At 49.2% G+C, this 18,492-nt stretch overlaps 1 protein-coding gene across 3 annotated transcripts in view; it reads right to left on the bottom strand.

Moving 5' to 3' along the window:
• Loxl2 (lysyl oxidase like 2) overlaps positions 1–16,876 on the bottom strand; it is a 58,748-nt gene extending 41,872 nt beyond the window's left edge. For all 3 annotated transcript variants that reach the window (XM_015499478.2, XM_048801582.1, XM_015499479.2), the window contains exons 1-2: positions 16,410–16,876; positions 9,912–10,087 (exon numbers count right to left, since the gene is read on the bottom strand). In XM_015499478.2, the coding sequence (XP_015354964.1) occupies positions 9,912–10,087; positions 16,410–16,773 (540 nt within the window). In that variant the 5' untranslated portion in view covers positions 16,774–16,876. The remainder of the gene's footprint in view (positions 1–9,911; positions 10,088–16,409) is intronic.
• Positions 16,877–18,492: the final 1,616 nt, after the last annotated feature.

Here is an 18,492-nt window from a genome sequence, read left to right as displayed (position 1 = left end):
TCCCCCCCCCCCCACTCATCACATTCTGTCACTCAGGGAGGCCCTGAGAGTTAGATAGAAGCACCTGCTTCCAGAAGGGAAACCCAAGGTGCAGTGAGGCCAGGGACTCGCTGAGCTTCAGCCAGTGGATTGGTGGAAAGAGGGGCTGAGGAGGGAGCCTGGGGGCTGGGACACCAGGCTCATGCCCGGATGCCATTTAACATCTGCAGCATCTGTCCGTGACTTCAAATTCCAAAATGGAACAGTCTGGGGCTGTCGCCAGTGAGAGCTGCATCTTGAAAGTTTAGCTGAAGATTGCATCAGGGAACCAGGGGGAGAAGCAAAGCGAAGGGGAAAATGAGCCTTAAGTACCTACTCAACGTTGGTCTAAAAGCTCAGCCCTGGACAAACGGCCTCCCAGGAGGGACGTTTGCAAGGCCTGATCTCCCTCCATGACCTGTCCCCTTTCCTCGGTCCTATAACACCCACTTTGATTTCATCACAGGCCTTCCCTCTGAGAAGTCACCCTGGGGGGCGGTGCCCGGGTAGGGAGATGTGGCATTATGCAACCAACATCTAACTAGAACCTACCACAAGCTAGTTCCCCACGCCCTCTGTTCACATAGCACACTGTCATCCTCTAAAGCTGACACGTTCCTGCATCTTGCTTTTATAGCCTGTGGCTGTCTTTATTTGCCTATTTTTTAAAATGGCCTGCCAGACTCAGACCCATCTTCCCCGCTGCCAGCCTGCCAGCTTCCTCAGCACCTTCAACCAAACACACCCAAGATGCCCTCAGTCCTTCTTCCTCTCAGGGAGCCGAGTGAAGCTGCTGCCCAGCCAGCTTGGCAGACCACAAGCCTCAACTCCTTTGCCACCCTCTCTTCCTCACTCGTAGTTGGCGTCGGCAATGCCTTTCTGTCTCCACCAAGTTTTCTGCCCCGCTTCTATTGCACAGGCAGGTGGGCAGGGAGAACTGTGGACGGACCAGAAGGGCATCCTAATCCCATCATCTCCCGTCAGCCCCGTGCTGTCTGCTGGGCTCTGGTTTAAGCTCCCTTCCACCCACAGACTCATCTACTCTGACCATGGTGTACCCACACGTCTTGCTTAGACCTGTCTGGGGCTTCCCAACATCATTGGCTCAAGCCATCCTCTGCGATTCCCTCTTCCCTTCTCTCTATCTATCAGAATCCTACCAACCCTCAGGATTAACTCTCAAGTTAATCATTCATAAATATCTGTTGAGGGCTGCTACATCCCAGGGGTTGTATGAGACTTTGGGACACACAGGATTTATGGTGAGTTCCTTGCTGCCATGAGGTGCCTAGGCCAGAGGGGAAGAGACAGCACCACCTTCTCCATGACTACCAGTACTAATATTTATCTTTCCTGGTGTCTTTGCCACCCACTTGTACTGTTAATCTCCCAAAGGGCAAAACTGCACCTCGATCATTATTTGTATTACCCACAGCTCTTAGTACCAGCCACACAGTGGGTCCTCCAACATTTTTAAATACGCCAATGATATACATTTTAAAATCTATCAATAGGAGTTTAGCTTAATTAGAAATGTCGGGCACCCAAGCCAGAAACTTTAATAAAGACTTCCTTTATTCTTAGTTGCATGCAAAATAAACAGCCAGGTACTTTTTGTGTCTCTTCCTAATATATGCACTGCTTACAGGACTTATGGATAGACATGGGGACGTGGCATTTTGTCCAGGCATTTCTCTTGTCACCAGAACTATTCAACATGTCACCTCCACTTCCCCTAAGACCTGACACCAATAAATGGTTAATGAGCTGAATGAGATGCTATCTGATCCTCAGCATAGGTCCAGATGTGCAAAGAGCAAAAAGCAGACTGTCTATAAACAGTGCGAGGAAATTGTGTTAGAAACGTCTCCTACACTGTAATTATCCCCTTTGGATGATCAAATCAGGAATCCATAGTTTAAGAAGCTGCGGGTAACATTCTCTAGCCAGAGACTGACTTCTGACCCAGTCAGACAGAATAAAGGGAGATAGGAAAGGCATTTCAGGGACTCCTGTTGCTAGGCTCTACAGGATGGAGAGCAGTGCGGGGCAGGGGTGTGGTAGGGGACGAGGAGAGCTGAGGTCATACTGACGCCACCGGAGGAAAAAGCCAGCAGTCCGTCTGGGCTTCCTCCTATAAATCAAAAGCTGTGCAAACGCTGCTGGGAAATGGAATGTTCTCAGTTACATTTTCCAACCTGGAAGCACTTGGGCAGGTAACAGAGGCTGCTTCTTTGGAGAATAGGCAAGGCCTGCCATCAGCAGGAAGCTAAAGCCACCTGTTCCAGCTACCAGCCCCTCTGGCCCAGCAGTTCCTCGGTCCCTGGTGGAGTTCTGAGGCTAAAGACCAGGTGAGCCCTGGGCCAGGCCAGATCATCCCCCATGCACCCTGGTTCCTCATAGCAATCATCACCATGGTAACCAAGCAATGGGTCCTGAAACCATCTTTCTCCATTGCTGGATAGCAAGCTCGAGGAGGCAACCCCTTTATCCTCATGCCCAGTATAGGTGTTCAATGAAAACACATGAAGTGAATGAACAGATCCTGTAGCTACAGACAGTCTCATGGGGAGGAGGTAGGAGATTCCTCAACATTGGCCACGCAGCATGGCTGAGGTGCCTCAGATGAAGCACTCAAGCCTCTTGCAGAGCCAAGCTGGATACTACCAGCCCTGTCCTACTTGTGGCACCAGACCACCCTACAGAACGGGGCTGCCCACCAGATCAGGGACAGGCTTTCTTCCACCCTGCTCAGCCCCACTTCCATAGAACAACCTTCCCCCTTTTCTCTCTCTCATCAATCTTCTCTTCTCCAGACGGCCACACAATGTACTGTCCCATCCATATAACTTTGAGTGTAAAACTGCTCATTCATTTCTGTCACCTAAAACAAATGGTAATGCTCCTGGTTCATTTATGTCATCTTTAAATAAGTATGACTTTACTTACTTGTTTGTTTCATCTCACCAATGGTTAGAATGATGTTTAAACTTTGCACAAGGTCCCATGGGCTCCACCTTGGCCAAAAACCAATTTTCCAGATCCACGAGGGTGTGCACAGTTTCAAATATTTTATTCTGTTATCTGCATAAACACTCTTGCTTTTTCAGACACTGTGACCTATTTTTGGTTGGGAAAATAGGTCACCTTAGAGCTCCTTCTCTTGTGTCCCTTGTGATGCCTGGCAAGCCCTAGCCACAGGGAGGCTCTCAGAAAATAATAGAATCCTGGAATATGAGTGCCGGGCAGGATCCTATACTTCCTCTTGCCTAAGCGCCCTGGGAGGTGGGAGAGATGACAGCCAGGACAGCTTCATCTGACAGCCCAGGTGGCCTAGGATGCAGGGCTGCAGGTCTCTTCCTCTGCTCTTCACTCTCTGCCAAAGACTCCAGCACAAATCGCTCAGTGCTACCATTTCTCCTACCACAGGGAAGCTGTCCAGTTATGTTTCAGTAATCTGGGGGAAGGGGTCACCCCTCTCTAAACTGCACACGGGTGAAAATAGGCCCCTTTCTTTCCTAATGCAACCTGCCAGGAAGAGGACAATGAAGCTCCCGGCTGGGAAGTGCTCACTCTTCTGGAACTCTCTCTAGAGACTCTTTCTTTGGGGCCTCCACGCCCTGGATCCCCAAGATGCAGACAGATAAGCCTGTTGCTTGGGAGGGTGATGTTGGAACATTTGGCAGCTGACTGTGACTAATAAAAACCAGGTCTCCTGGGATTTAAAAAATTCACAGCAACCCTAGTCCCTGTGGTTAAGAGGAAAAGAAAGGGCTTTTTCAGGTCTCCCAAGTCCTTCCAGAAGAATGCAAGAGAGCAGAGGGTAGGGGTGCCAGATTCTCCCCTCTAGTGGAAATGAATGACCTCCCGGCTCTGTCCTCTTCATCTCTCTGTGGGCCTCTCAGACCTTCCTAGGTTGCCTCCTGTCACGGGGAGAAACTGAGGCTCAGAGTCAGTTGGGGATAGGCAACATGTCAATCTCACAGCCCGGGTAACCTATTTGCTTTTTTTGCAAAAGAAACTTTTAAAAATGGGCAGGGAAGAGGGAGGGTAAGGAGGGGAAAGACGCACTCCTGTTTCCTGGTGTAACAACCCATGGCCCGGCCAGGAGCCTTCTGGAACACATGACCTAGCAATGTGCAAACCAGCCAGGGAACAGGGGTTTGCTCAGAAGGGTGTCTGGAGTTGTCATCTCTCCTTATCTAATGCTTTTTCCAACTTGTCTACCCCCACAGACAGGAAACAAAGCCTCATGGTTTAAGAGCCTTTGAAACCCTGGGAGGTTTGGTTGGGGCTGTTTTCTGGGTTTAAAAACACTCTATTTTCCTGGAATCCACATATTGCATGTTTTATTATTTGCTCCTGCCTACCTCCTTTTTTGCTATTGACCCAAGCCTCATTTTCTTCTATCAGCCAAACTTCTCTTTTGCAGTGCAGTGTCCAGAGACCCACGGGGTCAGCCACTCTGGACACACAGCTGCAAGACTCAGTCTATGAGACTGGAACTCAAGTCTCCAACTCCAGGGTCTAAAAGTGAGAATGCACAGCCAGACGGTACAGTCTGTGTTGGGAGAGGGGAGAACTGAGATCCCGTCCTGCTAATTTCCTGGATGAAATAGTCACATGACCACCCATGAGAAGCAGATGCCCTTTCTCTTGCCTCTGGAGAGGCATTTACCAAGTGTCAAGGAGCCCCTGAGTGAGCCCTGAGCAGACGCCAGGGTTCAGGGAAGCACAGTTAGCTCATCAAGTGCAATTCCATCAGCCAGGCTCTGGAGCTTCATGACTCATACCTCTGGCATCCCTGAGTGGGATGAACTTAGTTCTTGAATCAGTAGTAGGGACACCAATGTACTGCAGCACTTTATAGTCTTGCAAAGAACTTTTATAGAAATGCTCTGATTCTTCCCCCTGCAGAGCATTTAAAACTGCCTTGCAAATGACGAGTGCATGCTGTGTCATTCTGAGAAACTAATGCCACTGTGGCTTACTGACCATGGTATTTGCCAGTGTTCTGAAAACTGGCTAATAAGGTCCAACTTGCGAACTCTCCCTTGGTGAGGGCATTCATCTGAGGAAGGGGAAAGTTTCCGCCATCTATAGGAGAATTTACAAAGGAGCCCCCAGGATGCTCCGAGCCCAGAGAAATCCAGGAACACGATTAATTAGCCAATTAGGTGAAACTTCATCAGCCAGGCTCCAGACTTCGTGACCCCATGCCTCTAGCATCCCTGAGGGGAATGACCTTGGTCTAGGCTGGTGCAGTTTTCTGCTTGGGTAACTCTAATGCACTGTGGAGAAAGTGCAAGCCTGTAAGGGTCATCTGTAATTTTGTGATCTGTCCCCAATCTCTAGACATCACTGAGGGAGTATAACACAGAGCCTGAGTCACATCTCTGAAGAGTAGGGGTGGGAAGAGACAAGGGTGTCCTCACCTCCATCAACCCAGGGGTTTACAACTGGGTCACAGACACAGACAGAACACTAACTGACACTTCATTTTGGACTGCACTTCGCTCCTAGCCACTTTTGAATTCATAGGTCCCAACCTATCAAGGAAGGGCTTATATATACACACACCCTTGGATGTGGAAGAGTGAGGCTGAGAAGATGCATCTGATTTCAAGGTCAAGGTTGTGAGGGTCCAGGGAAGAGGCAGGAGAGGGCCCCAGCATACAACACATGCGCTGGTTGGCCGTGTGTGTGTGTGTGTGTGTGTGTGTGTGTGCGCGTGTGTGTGTCTGGGGGCGGGGAAGAGGTGGTGCCAATCTACACAAGGGTTTACAGTGCCAAGAGCTAGCTAGTGGGCACCTCCAAGGAGGGATAGGTGGGTACATTTTCAGTCTCAGGGAAAGAAGGGATCTTGGGGTGCAGCAATCACCAATCCCAGTCCTTCTCCACGTAGGAATCTGACTGTAATGCCCTGGCAGGAGGTCGTCTAGTTCCTGCTTGCGCTCCTCCAGGGACACGGAGCTCACCCCTTCTGGGGAGCCATCCACTGTGGGCTCCCCACAGCTGAAACCTGCTCCAACACCCGGCCCTCTGTCTTAGCTGTGGGAGGTGGACAGTATTATAGAATTTCTCTCCATGGTAGTATCTCAGACGTTTGAAGAGAACTAACACGCCTCGTCCATCTCTCTCTTCTTGACTGAAAAATTGTCGGTCCCTAGACGATGTGGCTTCCAGGCTTGTTTCTGTACTGCTGGTGTGACCTGGTCAAGAGATGGACTAGAGCTGAACTGGCAAGGTCCCTGAAACCACCCCAGTCTCTGTGGAGCACTTTGCACTCACTTTTCAAGTTGGCCCCTGCTGTGTGTTTAGTCAATCAACACCACAGAGACTGGGTTTTTGATTTTTTGTTTGTTTGTTTTTTAATAATCATGTTCTTTAGTCACTTTCCCTATTGCCTGTACTCTTGGGGCTGATTCCTTTTCTCCATGAACCATGACACAGGACCTTGAAGGTAACTTATGGAAAATGTAACATCTCTCCTTAATAGGTTACATTTTGAGTCTATTATTGTTACATTTGGAGACTGTTATTTCAACCTACAGTGGTTTTCCTGAATCTTTATTCCACAATTTTAAACACCAGCAGTCCCTCCTAGCTCTCTGTTTCTTAAATATTTTATCAGCCCAAATCTTAATAACTCCTGAAGCTTGATGGGTCAGCAGAAGCAGAGCCCTAAGGCCCACCATTAGAGACCATCCCCTGTGCTCAATCTAAATTAGTCACTAGTTCTCCCTGGGTATCATTAGTCAGTACCCAATGACTCCACCTAACTGCATGGCCACCAAAGCTATGTCTCATCCTCTCATCCACAAGAATTTAATAGATGTCATTTTCTTAGCCAAAAGGAATGATTCCGTGACTTCAGCGGCTGACACAAGCCATTCCATCAGGTATTTTGGAGAAACTTCTCTGCATCACTCAAGTGTCCCCTGTAGGTGGTCTGGGTGGCTCCCTCTATGTCAGGGCTGACCGTAAGCATGAGCTTAAGCCACAATGCCTGAGATGCCAGAATCTTCTGGCAACTCACAAAGGCTTTCCTTAGGCAACCTCAATATAGGTCCCCATATGACCTACTTTTAGTGGACACCAAAGAAAAAAATCCTGGGGGACAGTCCGTCAGCTGAAAATTCCTATGTTCAGGGTCTGTGGCTGGGAAAGGAAGCTCCACCCTGACTCGTGGTCACTAGATTGGTCTGTGTGACAGCGAGAGAGTGGCCTTCTAGGAAAATGGAGGATGATGGCTGTGAATGTCCTCTGACCCTTCAAACCAGATGTTTGCCCTGACAGACCCTCTGGATTACTGTAAATGCATTTGGCCCTGAGATTTTTGCCTGGACAATCTTTCTCTTTCCCCAGGGCCCACATCCTGCCCTCACACATTCTAAGAGCCATGTCTTCTTTTAACTGGTGTCCCAGACCATGATATGTGCAGCAGACATCCACCAAGTGTGCAGAACAGAGATGGGTACTGAGCTTCCCTACGAGGGAAGAATAAGAAAGTTCCCTCCAGCAATATGTTTTTCAGATCATCTATGCCTTTTCCATCCCATTAGATTTCTGCTTTTGATATGACCCTCTTAACCCCCACCCCAAATGCTTAGTATTGGAACTGGCACATAGTAGGCATTCAATAAATATTTATCCAATGAAGTGTCACTCACAGAGTCCTTTCTCCAGGATCATTTTTTTCTAGTGGAAGATAAATGTTCCCATTTCCTCAACCCAAGACCCACTGATGTTCTGGCCAATCTTCCTCTTATCCACACCATCCATTCTTTTCTTATGCCAAGAAGCCTGGCGCTTCACTGGACGCTCCCAGTGAGTTATCCTGGCATTCTGCGTGGAACGGAGGTCTGTTAAAGATGTTATATGAGGGTCACTGTCCTATCAGGCAGGGAAATGCTATGAAGGGGTGATTTGCTCCTAGGTCTTTCTCATCACTGGTTTAGATCCTCCACCTATAGGAATATCTGCCTTGAATTTCTGGGGAGAAGAAAATTTGGGAGTTGGAGATACCATTCCCATGAGGTACCTAGAATTACACTAAGATAGAGCTCCTGCCCTCAAGGGCTTCTCAGAGGGATGAGATACATACCAATGGGTACTAACTATTCTGCCCGAGGTCATAAAGAGTAGAAAATTCTGAGAGACTGGGCTGCACAAGCCCACCTTCCAAATCAACTCTATGGTAAAGCAAAGTTGCCGTTGGTAAAGTTCAGTTACCAAGCAAAGTGTGTCTCTGCAACACACCCTCTGGTTATCTCCAATGGAAGAGCACACTTCCAAGCATCCACTGGAGGCGGTCCAGCCCTTCCAGCTGAGGAATGGATGGGAATCCTTTCCATGCTCAGGGCAGGCTGGACCTGTTCCCAGCGTACTTGGCCTGCCCTGGGAACACAGAGAGAGAAGCAGGGCAGCGTGAGTCACGAGAGGAAAACACATGGACCACAGTCTGGGGGGGCACTTCCTCTGGGGCCCAAATATGGCCATTTCAAGTCACCTTTCATCAGCAGTACTGCTGGGGTGGACTGGAGGCCAAGGCACAGTGAGGCTCCTTGACCCGGGTTCATGGTAGATCCCACAGTCCCTTGGGGGTGAGAGTTAACATGGTCCACGGGGACGGGAGTCTCACTGCCACCTTTTCCTGTCCTACCTTACACATACTAGGAGAGCAAGAGGCATCTGTTTAGCTGTTCGGGTGAAGTTTGTGGAAAATAAAAAATAGCTCAATCTGAAACTGCACCATAAATGTCAAAGGGTCACAAGTCCTGTTGGCCTCTTCTAAGTGCTGACTGGGGCTGGCAACATTAGAGTCATCAGAGGAAGCTTAGAAAAATAAGTTGGTCTTATAACAGGAAGTTCTATTGCAGGAGGTCAGGGGTGAGGCCCCAAGTCTGCATTTGTAATCTGATCCTCAGCTAGATTTGGGACCAACCATCCAGTGGTTTCCAGCCTCCAAGATGGCCCCCAATGATCTCCGTCTTCTGTATTCATGTCCTTATATCATCTTCTCCCACACAGTACCAGGGTTGGTCTGTGCGATCAAGAGAATGCAGCAGAAATGATGGACATCACTTCTGAGATGAGGTTTTAAGAGACTTTGGCTCCTACCTGGTGCTGCCCTCTCACCGTCACTCACTGTGGGGACAGACAGTCACCATGTCTTGAAGACACTCAATCAACCTATGGAGAGGCCAAGCCAAGGGAAACAGAGGGCTCCCGCCCACGGCCAGAAAGAGACCAAAGCCTGCCTACAAACACAGGAATTAGCATGGGGTGGGGTGGAATCTCCAGCCCCAGCCCAGCCCTATTTGCAGCTTCAGGAAACTGAGAAGAATCAAGCAGCTAAGCCACTGTGCCATCCCGACTCTCAGAAACCATGCGAGATAAAAAATATGGTTGCTAGGCTGAAAAATCCAGGGAAATGTGTTACCCATCAAATAATAACAAATACATGGTCCCAGTCCAAAGGGCAAGCTCAGGAGGTGTGTCTTGCTCGCCTTTTTAGCTTCAGGTCTCATGCATGTTTGATGCATCTTCTCTCCAATATCATCCCAGGCCACACTCTGTTCTCCTGACTTTGCCCCAGTTGTTCTCTGTGCCAGAAATTCCCTTTCCCCATGAATGCCATCCCCAAAGTGTCCTCACACACAGATCCAACTGGGGCAGGTCTCCCTTGTTTATGCTCACACACACACTTCTTAAAATCATCAGGAAAGAAGTGAGTTACACGGGAGAAGGAAAATGTCCAGGTGACGAAGTTATCAAGAAGCCAGGAATTTCAGTTACAGGAAGATTGCAAGTTCCAAGGTAGTCTCAGCAACTTACCCCCATCTCAAAATAAAAATTAAAAAGGAAGTCTTCAAGAGCATGTGACTTGCCTCTATCTGGTTGAACAACAAATTGTCAAATTTGAACCCAGGAATCCTTTTATCACTGCACACCACGCCAACGTCTTCTGTGTGCTTGCAGTCGGTGACACCCCAGCCATTGGAGGAGCAGGCTGCCAGGGTCGCCTCTTTGCCAGTGCAGTGGACATTGTCCAACCAGATGAGCCCTGAAGGAAGCAGAGGAGAGAAATCAAGCACCATATCAATGCAGATCGGGTGTCTGGGGGGATGGGTACTGATTTTTGGCAGCTGTGTGTGGCCATCATTTGGTTTCATGTGAAGATATTGCATCTGGTCCTAGAGCATCAGGATTCCCTTGCCGGAATAGGCAGCTGATGTGATTTGGGGAAGTGGGAGGCTGGAAACAGTTAAGACAGAATCAGATTGAAGCTCAGTAGTCATGTGGTGTAGCTGAAAAAGCAGGGGCATCAGCGACTGAGCTAGGTTTGAGTTCTAGCTCAGGCACTTTCAGCTGAATGATCCTGGTTAAAGCTAAAGTGGGGTGACAGTGGCACTTGAGCGGTAGGGGTGTGTGTTGATTAGATAGTACACAGCACGTGCCCGGTTTACTGCCACCTCTTAGTTACCAAAAATGGTAATGACAAGGAAGAGAAGGATTTTAGTGTTCCTGACGATCGCACAGGCCAGCTTCACCTGCCATGTGTGGTAGAGGCTGACCTCTGACCCCTTGGGGAAAAACAAAGCTATTCTGCAATTGAAGATTTGCAGATTTGGGGGCAATTTCCCATGGATGACCTCCTAGATCTTTCCATACCTTGGGGAAGAGGACAGGGTGGCATGATTATTTCCACATGAAGGAAGCAGAGCCCTGGTTCAGAGAGGTAGCCCACATGTGCCAGGCTTCTGACCCCAGAGCCTGGGCCTCAATTCCCTGCTCAGTGCCCTTTTCATTTCTTGATGTTTATTAAGCCTGGTTGAGAGATGGGCCAGCTACACTAACCCAGAGAGCCAGCTCTTCACATTCCAGAAGGCCGTTGTGGAATTCTGCTCACCTCCTGCTCTTTTATGTCACCTGCTAAGTAGAGAATCCAGTGTGCAAAGAACTAGAGTTTAACCACGGTGAGATACCACCTTACACCATCAGGATGGCTACTATCAAAACAACACAGAAAATAATGAGTGTTGGTGTGGCTATGCACCTGCTATGGAAAGCAGCAAGTTGGATCCCAGCGGCTCGGGAGACTGGGGCAGCCTCAGTAATTTAGTGGGGCCCTAAGCAACTCAGTGAGACCTTGTCTCTAAATAAAAAATATTGAAAAAAGGGCTGGAGTTGTGGTTCAGTGGTTAAGCACCCCTGGGTTCAATCCCTGGTGCCCCAAAAAAGTAAAATAAAACTATCATACAGTCTGGCAATTCTGGGTATATATCCAAAAGAACTGAAAGCAGGGTGTCATACAGGTATCTGCACACCCTTGGTCACAGCAGCATTATGCACAATGGCCAAGGGGTGGAAGCAAGTCTAGTATCTGTTGACAAATCATGGTACATAAATACAATGGAACAGACTTAAAGAGGAAAACGTTCTGACACCTATCACAGCATGGACAAACCTTGGGGACATCAGGTGAAGTAGGTCAGTCAGTCATGAAAGGACAAATGCTAGATGATTCCACTTAGATGGAGCATCTAGAACAGTCAAACTCTCACAGAGACAGGAAACAGAACGGGGTCATCAGGGTCCAGGGGCAGGGGGAGTGGGCCATGCTTGTTTCATGGGCACAGAGCTTCAGTGCTGCAAGATGGAAATGTTCTGGAGATGTCTACACAGGAAAGGTGAACATGCTAAATGTACCTAAAAGTAAACTACTGCACTGTGCACTTCAAAATGGTGAAGGCGTAAATTTTATGTTATGTGTGTTTTACCACCATTAAAAATAAAAATTAAAAGAAAATGCCAGGCATGGTGGTGCACACCTGTAATCCCAGTGGCTTGGGAGGTTGAGGCAGGAGGATCGCGAGTTCAGAGCCAGTGTCAGCAACAGCGAGGCACTAAGCAACTCAGTGAGCCCCTGTCTCTAAATAAAATACAAAATAGGGCTGGGGATGTGGCTAAGAGGTCGAGTGCCCCTGAGTTCAATCCCTGGTACCCCCTCTCTCCAAAAAAAAAAATTTTTTTTAAAGGTGCTAGAGGGTTTTTAAATAGTGATTTTTATAAATGCCACTACCAAATAAAAGAAAAGAAAACCAAGAGTCTCGTTTTTCTCAAGGCTCCTTTTAGAAGCCCACTGAACATTAGAGTCCCACAAACCTGGGTTCTAGTCCCATCTACCATGGACTTGGGCACTAGTGACTTGGTCAGCTACTTAACCAAGCTTGGTTCCCATTTTTCAAATAAAACAATGCCCAATCAACAGGTAGCCATGGAGATCCAATAAAATAATGGGTTTGCCTGGGACATACTCAATCTTCCTTTCCTCCTCCCAGGAAGTCAGGAAAACAATACATTTTACTGCCTCCATGATCAAGGAAAAAAGAAGATTTAAAAACACCCCCATTATAGAGATCAGAAAATCAAGGAGGGAAGCTGAGGTTCTTTAAGGTCAGGGAGGCCACAAGGGCCAATCTTCTGACTTCCAGGCTTGGTTGGAACGCGTCTGCTCTGATGGATGGTTAGTCTGGTCTCAAAGGAGAGCGCCTCAGACACGTTGTGGGAACAAAGAGTTTATTGAAACCATCTGGGCTGAGGTTTTCCAACTGGTTTCTCAATCTGGCCTGGTTCCCAAGCCGTGGAACTCCACTGAAACAGATGCTCCCTAATCAATTGCTGTTTCTACAACAAGCTCGTGTTTGTCTTACTAAGTACTGGCAACGGAAAAGACCCTCCACCTTTCAAGTGGGGCCTCTCCCTTGGAATGTTCTGTAGCTGCGCTGCCCAAGAGCTGATGGTAAAAAGAAGTGGTGCCCTTATTCCATCTGCAGCGACAGAAACCATCCTCGCTAAGGGCTGGAGCAGAGCAGCACACCTTTAAAGGAACCATGCAGAGTTGCAAAGCCTGGATGCTACGGAGTTAGCGTCACGTTTGAGATGGAGCCTAGGAAGTTAGCACCCAGGAGTGCTGAGGGAGCTAAGCCACCCAAGAGCTGCTCTCTTCTGCACCTTCAATGGACCCCCAGTGAGGCTGCTCACACTACCTAAGCTTGGCCAATTACTTTTTCTTAATACGTAAATCTGAACTTAGAACAAGACGACATCACCATGCTTGGTCTACTCTTTAGCCCAATTTCACAACAATTTTTTTGTTTTATTTTGTGATTTCCCCCTATACACTTAGTGTCCATCTCCTAGATTGTTCTGATTCTGGTGCAGTCAGCCTCTGGGCCTGCCTTCAGGAACACAGGATGGATCTAGGCATAGACTGGCATCTAGCTTGCTGGGAAAGTGGTATTTGGGACACAAGATGAGGCTCACACTTTGGACACAAAAAAGCTATTCAATCAGAAGCAAAATTTCCTTTTACTCTTTCCACTCATTTACTCTATGAAATGCTTCTCCTGATGAGAGAAGAGATGTGTGAACAAATTAACAGGTCCTTTGGAGGAGAAAGATCATAAACGAACTTCCGTTTGAATGCCAGGCCCTGGGCTCTGCCGGGGTAATGGAAATTGTTCAAGTTAGAATCTGCAGGGTCATCAGCTTTGCGGTTCTGATCAGGAATAGGGGTACAGTTGGGTGGAGAACCTAAACCTTGGTTCATGAGGCTGGGAGCCACCCAGAGGGTGTTAAATGGGCCAGCTGCCTCTTCTAGAACTAAAAGGGCCGTGGTTTATCAGACATGCTGTGAGCGCTGAGACCTGCTGACAAGCCAGGCTGGGAAACTAGGAGGGGAGGGGGTCCCTTGTACCCCAGTCTCGTTATTTCTGCTTGAACTACACAGGAGACTGGGAACTCCTGCAAGAGTGGCCTCTTATAGGGTCACAAGCCTGATTTACAGGTCAAACTCTATTGGGGCACAGCCCAGGGCACTGGCCATACTCTGGTCATAATAGCACACACTGTTGTGTCAACTGTTTTCGTATTCTCCCAGATCAAAATGGATCAATCAGCTGATACTTAAGGTGCCCAGGGCTAAAAGCAAACCAAAACTCCACCCATGGCAATGAAATTCACATTCATATTTAAAAGGCCTCTCATAATGCAAACCAAGTACCACTTTAGATGAACAGCCTGCCTCTTAAAGCCCTGGACGCGGGACACTGTTCATTGACTCTAGCATGTATTTCTCTCTGTCCTCTTCTTGAACTACACCTGCCATAACCTTGATGGCTTCAGTGTCCACAGACTGCCCTTCTAGTATTCTTGGATTCTCGGTCACATACCTCCTCTGTCCAGCGGCCTTCCTCCACCCAGCTGCAGCGGCTCCTCCATGGTCATAGCTCACACCTTATTGTTACCAACCACTGTGCCCTCCTCCACCTCTTTTTCACACTTCACTCTTCATCTGTGCCCCTCCTGCTATCTGTTTATTCCTTTAATGCCACGGTGTCTGCAGGGACCCCTGATGTACAAATCGCAGCAGACTGAATGATCCTTTACTCCTTCAATACCAGGCATGAGCTCCCTGGACCAAGCTTTAATCCCTCCCTCGACTCTTCAACTCTTCATCCACATCATCCTTGGACAGCAAAATCCCACCCAGGAAAGCCCATCTTTCCAACTACCCCCATGTCTGCTTCTGCTGAGAAAAACCATAACCACCTTGTCTGATGACAGGTAAGCTTTAAATTTGGGCAGAAATAAAATAAAGTTGTCACCAGAGACAAAAAAAATACCCCACTGTCACTGGAGAGTACTTATCACAAAATAATGAAGCCTGGAGAGTCTGGAAAAAGCCATGAGCCTGATGTTGTCAGCCCTGGATCCCTCAGCTGGCAGTATAAAGAGGTGTGGACGTACGCAGGAGCCCTGGAAGTTTTAAAGAAGATAGGAAATGGATTCCAAAGGTCCCACATCTGCTAACCCATCTCGGCTGCTTTGGCTCTAATCCTGCAAGAAGCCCAGAGCGAGCTGCTGAAAACATTTGACTCTAGGTACCGGCTCCTGAGCCAGATCTCCTAACAGGAAACTTTCCATTGCATGGAGGTAAGGCATGCAGGGGATGGTGCATGCGTCCTTTCTCCTATAATTTCTAGAACAGAAGGAAGGGTTGGAAGGAAGCCTAACACTTGTCTATTTCACTGTCTCCCAAACCAGTTCACAGATACAATCCTGGCACAGTCTCCCAGAAGCCCAGCTCCCCACCACCAGCCCAGACTTTGGAAACTAGAAGACTGTGGGTTTAGGTCTGAGGTGTTCTGTATTTTTCATCCCCTCGGGAGAGTCTTACACAGTTAGTGCAGCACTGATCCAGTAGTGCAGGACAGGAGTGTGGCACGTCTCTCTAGTTGGCAACCCGGCCCCTGCTGGTGGGATAGCTACCTTTGCTTTACCAAGCCAGGGAAGATCTCAGCTCCTAGAGGGAAATTGTTTAAATGATGCCCTTCACCTCCACCACCTACTTTCCCTTTGGGGAACACAGGCTGAGGATTTCAAGAGTTCTCGGAGAGCCCAACTTCCAGATGGGGAAACTGAAGCCAGAGAGGATATGTATTTCCCTATATGGAAGTCTGACTGACTTCCCATGTGCAGTCAGTCACATGCTGCATGACAACATTTCAGTTGACTGCAGACCATGTATGTAACAATGGTCCCCCAAAATTCTATACTATCACCTAGTGACCTCCTAGCTGTCTCAGTTTGTGCAAGGACACTCTATGATGTCACAGCAACAAATCACTTAATGACCCATTTCTAGACCTTATCCCCAACATTAAAAAATGTGTCCTTAGGTCAGCACTAGCTCTGAGTTGGGTTTAGGGTTCTAAGACCCACCTTTCAAAGCTCCTACAAGCTGCTGCTGCATCTTTCTTTCAAGATAAAGTAATTTGAATCTAATAAGGGAGGAAAGGATGGGCCAAAAAGTGGTGAAAAACACAAAGTGACTCTGTTCCTGTCATGCCCAAGGCCACACTAGCACGTTAGTGTTAAAGCGATGAACTCCACCTGGGTAGAATGCGCTAGTCCCTGGGCAGCCTTTGTGAGACAGAACAAAGGTCCTGCTCTGAAGGGGCCATCTGAAGGAAGGCATGGTTCTCTTGGGCAGATGATGCAGTCTTCAGGGAGGTCATCGGCTTGGAGAGATGCTCAAGGCCAATTTCAGCACCCGCCTAGGGTCGCTAACCATTCCTGGTTTGCCTGAGACTTTTCTGTGCTCAAACCAGGAAAGTCCCAGACAAATTAGGATGTCCCTCCCAGGTGCCCTCCTACCCACTTTCCTGCAGGACGCAGCCTGGGCGGGCAGATGGAGTAATAGCAGGATTGTATTCAGACTCCATAGCAATTTGAGCTTTCTTTGCCAGGCTAACCTACAGAAAACTGCTCCCGGTCTTGCCAGGTGACAGACACTGAGTTCCAAACACAGAGCTTTTTACCTTCGCCCTTGCCATAGGAGGAGCTGGCGGTCCAGGACTTGGCCTCCACATATCCCAGCTCTCGGCAGACGACGTGCGCTGCGTGGATGGAGAAGTCATCGTCGCACACCGTGCCCCACTGGCCATTGTAGTAGACCTCCACGCGGCCCTCGCTGTGCTTCCGTTTCTGCCCTGCCAGGCGCACCTGGATCTTGGCCACATCAGAAGGCACCTGGGGCTGGTGGTACTCTGGAGCTGGCTGCTGGAAATACTCGGGGTACTGGAGCTGGTAGGGCCAACTCTCGTACTGCGCCAGGCTCAGGGAGGGCAGGAAGGCAAGCAAGGCCAAAGAGCTGCAGAGGCAGGGGCAGACAGGCCTCGCCATCCTCGTCTGCGATGGGAGGATCCCTCAGAAGGAGCCCTGAGGAGTCAGGGGCAGGCAGGGGAAGCAGCAGGGGCCTCCTGGAAGGGAGGAAAGTCACGTCAGGGTAGGGTGTTTAGGACAGGATTCAGGGTTACAGACATCCCAGAACCTCCGAGTTCACACTTCTGGGCTTTGTATGGAAAGCTTTCTGATTCCATGTTCCACCCATGTCCACTCCACCTAGCATCTGGACCATACGGGTCAATGGGTGCCACCTCTTTTGCCCACCTGCCTTCCCATATCTCCGAATGCTTTTCTCAATAGGGTTCCTGGCCAGGAACACCGCACACTGGAACTCAATTTAAGAAGAGTTTTTAAACTCTATCTATGGAGATGTGGGCAGAGTTCAGGGGAACTAAGAAAAGACGGTGGGGAACCTTGGGCTGGCAACGGAGGTGAGCTTTACCACCCACGGGGCTTGAAGGGTCCCTGGGAGAGGAGTTGGTTCCAGGACGGGAGCAGGGACGTTGCTAAAGGGTTTCAGAGCCACCACAGCCACCTCTGTTAGGAGGGTTTGGGAGGGATGGTGGCCCTCACTCCCATGTTCTCTGCTCTCTTTCTGGTGCCTCCTATTGGGCAAACCCAACTCAAGCCACCCTGAAGGCAAGAGAGGGTGAGGAACCCACTGGAGGAGCCCAGTGGACCAGCCACCTGGGGGTCCAGGGGCTGGTGGAGAGGGAGGACAGTGGGTCCGATGGGGGATGGGGCGAGTGCAGGCTCCCATTCTGCACCCTCCCTGGCTCCCACTGCTTCCATCCTCTCGCTCCCCAGGGCCAGCTCACTTCTGGCGTCCTCCACGCATCCCTACTGAACCAGCCTGCAGGGCCGTCTCCTGCCGAGGTTGGGCGGGGATCCTGACATTCTTCTGCTACCTGCCCAGGTACTTTCAGGTGCCCAACTTGGTTACATGCCTCTTAGGGCAGGGCTCGTGCATTACTGTTCTCTGCTCCCTTCATGGTAAATTTCATAGGCTCCATGGACACGTTTACTGGATGGGAAGATAGTTTCGCTCCAGAGACTGAGCTGCTAGTGGGGTGCAGGATTTGAGTACCACCCTGAAGCTGCCCGCGCTGGAGAGTCTGGCAGGTTTCTGCGTGAGCTTGCCCAGTTCTCTAGGGTAAGGCATTCCCGCTGGGCACCACGGACCAGAAGGACATGGCCTCTTTGAGGAGCTAAAGGGAAGCTTGGCATCTCCTTCACCTTCTCTCTCTTCTCCCACACACATCCAAACCTTCCTGTGGCACCCACCCACACTTCTGATCATACCATGCCTTACATCCTGGACCATGAGGAGGGCAACCACCCCTAGGGGAGTCAGTCAAAGCCCCCTCAAACAGGCCTCAGGATTTGTCTTTAGCCAAACTGGGAATTGTGCAAGGGAGCCATCCGAGGTCTATGTCTCACCCTCAGAGCAGCCATAGTGCCCTGGTGACAATCTCCTCCTTTTCATAGTGACTATTCCTGAAGAACTCAGGAGATTAGGACCAGCCTGCTCCTGGTCCGGAGGGGAGGAAATACACTCTCTGTGGCAAACAAGAAAAGGGCCAAATGGCCTGTCACTAGCCAGGGAGGTAAGTTAGCAGAATGGGAAGTTAGCAAGTTAGCAAGCTCTGGAGCCAGAGGGTCTCAGTTTGAATCCTCATTCTGACACTTAGTAGCTGTGTGGTCTCCGAGGCTATA

This window comes from Marmota marmota, unplaced genomic scaffold (genome assembly GCF_001458135.2).
Source record: "Marmota marmota marmota unplaced genomic scaffold, marMar, whole genome shotgun sequence".
Lineage (NCBI taxonomy): Eukaryota > Metazoa > Chordata > Mammalia > Rodentia > Sciuridae > Marmota > Marmota marmota.
Note: the sequence above shows the minus strand (reverse complement) of the source record. Positions and strands in the feature narration are given on the sequence as shown.